The sequence below is a fragment of the Pollachius pollachius genome (genome assembly GCF_949987615.1).
Source record: "Pollachius pollachius genome assembly, chromosome: 10".
NCBI classification, from domain to species: Eukaryota; Metazoa; Chordata; class Actinopteri; order Gadiformes; family Gadidae; genus Pollachius; species Pollachius pollachius.
The window spans coordinates 2,630,433-2,640,132 of NC_136943.1; the positions used below are offsets into that span (position 1 = coordinate 2,630,433).

General features: G+C 47.8%; 1 protein-coding gene across 2 annotated transcripts in view; it reads left to right on the plus strand.

Annotated features, from left to right (window-relative positions):
* The first annotated feature begins 5,858 nt into the window (after positions 1 to 5,858).
* Positions 5,859 to 9,700, plus strand: part of tlx2 (T cell leukemia homeobox 2) — a 15,823-nt gene continuing 11,981 nt past the window's right edge. The window contains exon 1 of one of the 2 annotated variants that reach the window (XM_079744933.1): positions 5,859 to 8,771. In XM_079744933.1, the coding sequence (XP_079601059.1) occupies positions 8,243 to 8,771 (529 nt within the window). In that variant the 5' untranslated portion in view covers positions 5,859 to 8,242. The remainder of the gene's footprint in view (positions 8,772 to 9,700) is intronic. The other variant, XM_079744934.1, reaches the window with a different exon arrangement.

The following is a 9,700-nucleotide window of genomic DNA, read 5'->3' on the forward strand; positions in this document are numbered from 1 at the left end:
GTGTTTACGTGTACGTGTGTGTGTTTTTCTGTTTGTGTGTGTGTGTGTGTGTGTGTGTGTGTGTGCGCGCACAAGTGCGTGTGTGTCTGCATGTGTGTGCGGGTGTGTGTGTGTGTGTCTGTGTGTGTGCTTGTGTGCGTGTGTGTGCGCGCGTGCGTGTGTGTGTGTGTGTGTGTGTGTGTGTGTGTGTGTGTGTGTACCGTCAGCTGATGTTAATATGAGATGCTGACGGGCCGCCCATCAATCATTCCGCATGGCGCGCGGAAGGCGCATGAAAACACAAACAAGCGATCAATTGTGCCGCGCGCGGCGGGCGGTCCGCTTATCGCGCGCGTTTATCCGATGCCGCGGCGGTCGTCGCAGCAATCCTTTAATTTGCGGGACATTACGTTGAGTTACCGCCTGGCAGGTTGGAGCGGCGGGGGACTCGCTAGCGGGCCAACCGCGAGGCATTGGCCTCAATGATCTCACGCGCTGCGCTTCTGACGCGTGGATAGATGAAGATCTGTCTGCGCGTCGCCGTCACCGCGGACCTCGTAATCACAAAGAACCGCCGCGTTGCGATTGGTCAGCGCCTTTCGTTTGGATGTCCGTCGACTTCCTGGTGGGTAGACACGGGGGGCCTGTGCCTGAGTGTGAGAAATAAGGGAGAGTTTGGGTAAAGGAAGATGGAGAGAGATAGTGGAACAGAGAGACAGTATAGAGAGTGAGCGATGTGTGAAGGCCTGAGGGGCCTTCATTATTACAGTCTCTCTTTCTCTCTCTCTCTCTCTCTCTCTCTCTCTCTCTCTCTCTCTCTCTCTCTCTCTCTCTGTCTCTCTCTCTCTCTCTCAAATTCTCTCTCTCTCTCTCTCTCTCTCTCTCTCTCTCTCCATCCTCTGTGTGTGATCAGGTGTGCAGGCCGTGCGATTGGCCTGATTGGCCGACTGAACCACCTGGTCACCAACCAGTAGCCTATCAACTTCCACTACACCTTCATGCTCCTGATCGGTTCATTCATCCATCGTTCAGCCACTCTCTCCCCTCACTCCATCACCTCCACATTGTTACCACTTTCTGTCAGGACTGAATACCTACCACTCATATAGTCTCTCTCTCTCTCTCTCTCTCTCTCTCTCTCTCTCTCTCTCCCTCTCTCCCTCTCTCCCTCTCTCCCTCTCTCCCTCTCTCTCTCTCTCCCTCTCCCTCTCTCTCGCTCTCTCTCTCTCTCTCTCTCTCGCTCTCTCTCTCTCTCTCTCTCTCTCTCTCCCTCCGTTTTACTTCACAAATGCCTCCGGGACTTTAATGACGGTAGTGCCTGGGGGCGTACGTATCTGTGTGCGTGTGTGTGGGTTTGTCTATTTGAGTGTATGTGTATGTGCGTGTGCGTGTGTGTGTTTAATTCCGTGCGCGTGTGTGAATGTGTGTGTGTGTGTGTGTGTGTGTGTGTGTGTGTGTGTGTGTGTGTGTGTGTGTGTGTGTGTGTGTGTGTGTGTGTGCATGACAGGCGGCCGTTGGCTCTTCAATGCCGCACGAAGGAAATTAAATTAACGCTCGCGCGGCCCGATTTGTAAACACGACAAAAGCCAATTACACTTAAACACGGTGCGCGTGACCGCGTGACCGCGCGGCCCCTGGATCCTCATCATCAAATATCCTTCACAATAAAGGCTTCACAACGCGTCACGTGGACTGTGACCAAGTGTTTGATTTATGTTTGTCTGCAGACAGAATCTTTGTATCTGGATGCGGGCGGTCGTGGTCGAGATTTACTTTTATGGCTAAAAAAAAATTGACCATCTAAACAGATTTCAGTTCGGAGAAAGCCTAATTATGAAAAAGAATATTATAATAGGCCTAATTACTGTGGTCTTCATCTTCTTCTTTATATTATTATTATTATTATTATTATTATTATTATTATTATTATTATTATTATTATTATTATTATTATTATTATTTTGCTAGATAGGCCTAATCATTGATATCATTTTAATTTTCTATTCATTATGATAATAATACTTCTTAAAATAATAATACAAATTATTATTATTATAATTTGGCTAGATTATCATTGACATAATTATTTTCTATTCATTATTTTATTTTATTATTATTTTTGGGCATTGTTAGTATTATCTATATTATTCTTATGACTTTTAATTAGGCCTATATGATAATTATCCTCATCCTCATTATTATTAAACCAATAGTCACGCAGTCATCAGAAAGGGCAGTGAGGGGATAGTCAATACCGATTAACTAATACCGCTCTCTTTCAATAAACTTCATGTGAAAATAACGAGCAGGTTAACGACAATCGATGTTCTTTATCAAACCGAATTAGATCCTCCTAAATAGTAGCGCGAGGGCCGAGCAGTCCCGGTAATCCACTCTGAGCCCCGCTAACCGACTCAGACCCTCAGCCCGCTCAGGGCCAATCGATGGCTTTATTTCAGACAAACACTAAACAACAGAGCTGTGTGTTGAGTTTAAACCCAAACAGGCCTCGATTAGAGCCAGACATAGGCTGTTTTATTTACTTTAAAAAGGTACCGTTTAAGATCCAAGCAAGATGGCCAGTTACCATTAAATAGCACAATCAGTCTATAAGTATTAAGATAATATTAAAACAATACCACCGCTCCTAACACTACCAATAATAATGACACAATACAATCAATAAATTATAATAATGATAATATAATAGGCGATAAAAATAAAATGAAATAAAATAGCGAACCAATAATAACATTAATGAAAATGCTATTTGCATTATTAATAATAATAATAATAATTATTATTTATATTACCACTTTTTATATTACTAATATATTATTATTATAAGTAGTAATAGAAGTACTATTCATATCATGAATATTAATATATATTAATATTATAATAACCACCTAATAATGTGCTAATAATAATCGTAACAACCTTTTCAATCGGTTGCTAATCTCTCAGATTTCTACCTCTCCATAAAAGCACTAAAGTGTCTTTCTCCCGTTAGTGGGTCTCGGTCTCGCGGGACGTGGGATCCGTCCAGATCCCGCTCGTCTGATCCGGCCTCGCGGCGCCAGGTTTTCCCCCGGGATCTCGGAGTCAAGGACTGAACCTCCAAATGCACTGTAATCCTATCCGCTCCCAGCCAGACCCGCGGTGCAGCCGCCGGGAGCTGGCTGGCCGTCAGGCACTGGGACCGGGGGAAGGATGACAGGTCGTCACGCTCATCTACACATCCCCCGGTGGAGGCATTCGGAGCCCCACGAGCTGTGAGTGACACGAGTCAATCCTCTCTCGGTGTCTCCTGATCACCGAGGAGAGAGGAGAGAGAGAGGAGTGGAGAGAGGAGTGAGGAGAAAGGAGAGGAGGGGAGAGAGGAGAGAGGATACATCATGGATGTTTTCCTACCATCTCAGTAGTCAGACTCAGTTTCCTGGTTGTCTCTTAGGTCCTCTGCACTCATTGCCAAGTAGGTCAACCGCTCCCTTCTTCCTGCTCCGAACAGACAACAACACGGCTTATCGTAAAACACAGAATATACACGCACTCAATATTTAATAATAATAAAATAACAGTCTATATATATAATATAATGTAGACTATATATACCTCACATAGGATGAATGGATGGATGTAGTTTATTTATTTATTAATTCGCTAGTTCATCTCATATTATTTACATTGAATAACTGTTGATCAATATTAAATAATAATATATATATATATAATAAAATATAGACTAAATATAAAATATTCCTACGTAAAGTAATATAGGATGTATGGATGACGGATGTAGGCAAGTTTACTAATTTATTAATCTGCTTGTTCATATCATTTGCAGTGATGAAGTAATGAAGCAGTGAACTGTTGATCAATCGATTGATTTGATTGTATTAAGTCTAGGGGGGTGGGCAGTTCGATATTTATCGACTCCATCTTTAGACATATCTGACATCCCTGGACCGGATGTCAAACATGTGATGCATTGGGGCCACGTGCTGCGGGCGGTACATCCCAGGCAGGCAGGTGTCTTCACGCGCTCCATAAACCCGGGCAGGTGCCCGCACCACGCGCCACCCGGGGGGTTCCCTTTGCGCTCGAGACTCCTTTCACCGCCTGCACGTCCTATTGTCTGCCTCACGCGGGTGGCCATTAGCCTCTGACACTTGACGTCACACGGACGGCGCAAGGCCTGAGGATCTGTGGCTGGTGCGCGCGAGGCCTCCCCCTGTCCCATTCATCTCGCGCTCTGCCAGGAGGAGGAGGAGAGAGGACGCTCTCGCGCGCCACGAGCACACCGATAAAGGTCACTAATATAACGGGGAAGCAACTGTGACAAATTCCTTTTGTCTCCGCTCCGCCGGTACTTTATTACCCAGACGGCAACACCGCCCGCAGATAACGATTCATCACGCGCAGCCGGTGACCAGAGACACCGCCCCGGGCCGACAGCGCGAAGAGGCCCGCTCTCATATTGCTGAGAAGGGGGGGGGGGGGGGAGAGAGGAGGGTGGAGATTGAGAGAGAGAGAGAGGGGGGGGGGGGGGGGGGGGGGGGGGGGGGGGGGGTGAGAGAGAAAGGAGGGAGGGAGGGGGAAGAGAGGTGTAGAGAGGGGATGGCCCTCTCTCATATTGCTGAGGGGGGTGGGGGGTGAGCGAGGGAGAGAGAGAGAGAGAGGGAAGAGACTAAAGGGGTATGGGGGGGGTGGTGTAGAGGGAGCGAAACAGAAGAAGCTAATTAAAGAAGCCGTTTGTGGCGCGAGAGGAATCTGTTGTTGAGCAGCCTCGTGCACACAATAAAATCACTCCCTCAGCAGAGTGCGTTCACGTGATCATTATTCACCCACTCTCCTAACTCTAGTTATCCTCCCTGTGACTAACTAAACCCTATGGATCAACCATCACTACCTGTAACTAACTAAGCCCCATTAATCAACCATCACTACCTATAACTAACTAAACCCCATGAATCAACCATCACCACCTGTGACTAACTTACCCCCATGGATCAACCATCACCACCTGTGACTAACAAACCCCCATGTATCAACCACCACCACCTGTGAATAACTAACCCCCATGGATCACAGTGAACAGATACTTGTGAGCGCGCGAGTCTAAACGGGGAGCTAATGGCGCTAGATGCGGAGATTCGCACGTCAGCTCCAATCAGAGGAAGCCCGCGTGCAGCGCGGCTAATAATTAGGCGGGAATCGGATTACATCATTACCGCTCCCGTCCCCGTCGAGTTGGAAACGGATTTAACACGATCAGCTAATGCGCTCAACCTAACCAGGTGTGATTTTACAACATTATTAGGGTTTAAATGTTTTAGTTTGAACCATTTAGTCTTTAGGAGCTGCGTGATGTCTGATAAAATAAGAGAAAACGGTCTTGATTAATCCCAGACGGGGGATTAGCGGATATTTCGGAGATAACTAGTGGGTTAACCGCAGCTGGATGAGAGTTGACGGTTGAAATAATAATAATAATAATAATAATAATAATAATAATAATAATAATAATAATAATAATAATAATAATAACAATAATAATAATAATGATGATGATGATGACGAAGAAGGTGATGATTATGATAACAAAGAAGGTGATCATGAAGATGATGATGATGATGATGATGATGACGAAGAAGGTGATGATGATGATGATGATGATGATGTTGATGATGATGATGATGATGATGAGGAGGAGGAGGAAGAAGGTGATGAGGAGGATGATGATGACGAAGAAGGTCATGATGATGATGATGATGATGATGATGATGAAGATGATGATGAACCGCTACCTAAAGTTTCTCACGTGACCTATAACAAGGGTTTAAATTCTGCAATAAATCAAAACACAAATTAAACGAGTACACAATGAAGATGTATTCGATCGCATCATCGAGACGTGTCACGAGGCGTCGGTGAACGTCTCATCCAGGCCTCTGCGCGCTTAGCCTGTACGAGACGCGAGGCCTCAGCTGTCGTTGACAACCCCATACCACCGTGATCTGGTAAAATGGGACGGGGACACGACGGGAGAATAAACGTCCCTGACAAACGCCTTAACGAATCTCTCCCGTTATTCCTCGCGCCAGGCGGAGACGTGACGCGTTGATTTGGTCGTCGCCCGTCAGTCGCGAGGGCCCGAGCGAGACGCGCCTCCTTAATAACACGCCGCCCATCACTTCTGCTCATTTTTATTATAAGGGGCTCCCATATAAACACATATCACAGCCCGCAGACTATTATTGATAGGGTCTAGAATGCACACAATTGATTTTTATCTTCCCCTAGCAGCCCCTACGCGGGGCGCAGAGATATCTTTATTCTCACGGAAACTGAAAGAAGTGCGTAATAAAACGATGATCTATTCAATTCGTTTTTCCCCGTGTTGCGTTTTTATTATCCGCCATTTTTTTTATCCCTATTGAATTAAGATGCAAGCGATCCGCCCACACCGAGGCATGTATATGAAATAACTGATCTATCAGTCCACCAATCAATAGAACAAAAAATGTATCAACATATGACCTACATCTATCCATCTATCTACCTATTTGTCTATCTGTCTATCCATCTGCCTGCCTGTCTGTCTCTCAGGTGGTCTGTCTGTCTGTCTTGGTGTGGACCTGCTGGTTTTGTAGTCCGTTATTGTGTGTTTTTTTGGTTTTGTAGTCCTTCATGTTGTGCGTCTGTTGGTTTTGCAGTCCTTTGTGTTGTGTTTCTGTTTTGTAGTCCTTTATGTTGTGTTTCTGTTGGTTTTGTATTCCGTTATGTTGTGTGTCTGTTGGTTTTGTAGTCTGTTGTGTTGTGTTTCTGTTGGTTTTGTAGTCCATTATTGTGTTTCTGTTGGTTTTGTATTCCGTTATGATGTGTGTCAGTTTCTTTTGTGGTCCTTTATGTTGTGTGTCTGTTGTATTCGTAGTCATGTATTGTGTGTCTCTGATCGTTTTGTTGTCCGTTAGGATGTGTTTCTGTTTTGTAGTCCATTGTGTTGTGTGTCTGTTGGTTTTGTAGTCTGTTGTGTTGTGTGTCTGTTGGTTTTGTAGTCCGTTGTGTTGTGTAGGCCTGTCTGTTTGTGTTGTAGTCCGTTATGAGTTCTACGTGGTTGTTGTGTAGCTGCAGGCCCTAGCAGACGTCTCGTGCGTGGTTTTACGTCACGAACTTCCTGTCTTCCACTTTCTGTCTGCAGCTCGAGAAACGTTCGAACCGCCCTCCAGCTCCTCGAGACGAACTCCCTGCCCCGCGCGAGGCGCTCAGAACGAGGCCACCGCGCGTGACCTCGGAGCCGGTGTGTGTCTTCGACTCGCCTCGGTTTCCGCGCGCGGCTTATCTCGCTACATCAGTAAGACTCGTGAGAACGAGAGAACGGCTGGTGAGTGAATGTCGTTTATTCATACTCAGAGCGCGCGTGTGAACTCGTCTCGAGGCCACAGGAAGAGGAAGAGGAAATAAATGCGCTGCGTTGTCTTTAAGAAGAGACACAACAAGCGGTAGGAGGGAGGAGGGGTGAGGAGTGGGGGAGGCAGAGGAGGGTCTCACCTGCTCCAAACCCACTTCTAGATTCAGCACGAGCCAGTCATCTTATCTCTCCCCTCCGCACGTGAAGAACACCGCCGTCAGCGACGCTTGACACCTCGCTCTCCTCCATGGTTCTCCTGATTGGACGGTCCGGCTCCACGGTTACCGGCGGTCTATGGATGCTCTCTGCCCCGCTAGGCTAACAAAGGACCCCCCCCCCTCCCCCCCCTCCTCCCCCTCACTCCCCCACCACCCTCTCCACCTCGCGCTCCGTCTGTGAGCACTTCGGATAGCAGCACTGCGCGAGTCGTCTGATCTGGTGCGCGCGCTCAGGCTCTAGATTCACCGGGGGAGCAGCTGCACGCGCGGTGAGGATGGATACGTGTCCGCCATAGTTCCCGGTGCTCCGACCGCACCACCGATGGATGTTGTTTTTTTGTGTGTTTGTTGTTAACAAACGAAACGACTCGACTCCCCGCCGCGCGACGGAATGACAGCGCGTGGGACAGCCGCGTCGCCCGCCTCGAGGAAGTAGAACCGCCGCCGATGTGTGCTTGAGGCTCGCGCAGAGAGAAGTTGAGCTCTTCTGTGGACGGAGGGCTTCCGGTTCCGCGTCGCGTGCGTAGGCCGAAGTGCTCTGCTGCAGTTTCGGTTTGTCTTTATTTATTGTTTATCATATCCACGAAGAGCGCGCGGCGTCGGGGTGACGCGGCTTGGCGCAAGGAGCAGCATGGAGCACACGGGCATCATCGAGGAGGGGGGCCAGTCGCTCCACCAGCCGCACGAGCCCATCAGCTTCGGGATCGACCAGATCCTGAACAGCTCGGACCAGGCGGGGGGCTGCATGCTGCCCCACCGGACCAGCGGGGGGGAGCCCCCCCCGGAGTACGCCCTTCCCGCCGCCAACCTGTACGCGAGCGGCTACAACAGCGTTTACAACAACCCCGCGTGCTCCATGGCGGCGGGGCTCGCGGCGGGCTCCTACAACGTCAACATGAACATGAACGTCAGTATGAACATGAACGTGAACGTGAACCCGGGGGGCGGGAGCGCGAGCGGTGGGGTGATCCGCGTGCCGGCCCACAGACCCATGCCGCCCGCGCCACATCCGCCCCCGCCGACACACGCACCGGGAATGGTGCCCGGGGGCATGCCCCCCCACCCGGGGATGCCCGGTTTAACCGGCATGCCCGGGAACGCGAGCTTCACCTTCCCTTGGATGGAGAGCAGCCGGCGCTTCGCAAAAGACAGACTGACAGGTAACGTCGAGCGCTGTGCTGTGATTGGCCAGAGGCAGGCCCACCTGTGTCCCCGGCGTCAGACGTCAATCAACGTCAATTGTTCCCCAATAATTAAATCCGCTTCCTAACCGTCAAAGCAAGGTCGTTTATCTCCACTGCCCCACGAGCCGTACTGAGAGATGTCATTTAACGGGAGGACGTGAGGCTAGCGTAGCGCGAGCCCTCGGGCTAACACAATCAGACACGACACAACACAACACAACGAGGACGTGATGCTGAACAGATCGCGCACAGGCTCCTCTTTATGGCCCTGATGTCGCGTGATGGACGAGCGCCGGGATGGGAGCAGGCGCGCGGACGGACCCGTCACTTTGGGTCTGCACGCGAGGACAGAATCATTCACCTCAATAAACACGGAGACGCGCTTATGCGCGCTCCAGTAAAGTCACACACGGCGCCTCAAACTTTATCAAACTACAACAATACTCATAATGATTCTGTTAAAATAAAAAAGTACAACCGAAAAAATAGTCATATACTCTTATAATAAAAACTACAACTACAACAGAACTCTTAATAAAAGTCTTATTATAAAACTACAACTGCAGCAATGCTTATAATAAGGCACAGTAACAACAACACGAGGCTTATACGAAAGCAATACGACTTTATTATTAATAACAAAAAAAACATTGAGCATCATAGTAGTAGTTTTAATGTATCATAGGGTTAGGGTTAATCATACTAACAAAAACGATTAACGTAATATTTTATATAGGTTAAAACAGTAACAACGACAATGAATATGAAGCTTAACTATTAGCTGTTAGCATAATCAGCCTATATTATTGTTGGGCTTTTGCTATAATTGTTGAACACTATTGGATAGTCCATAATAATGTTATGAAATGTATTATTATTAAATAAGCTATTAATGATAATATAGG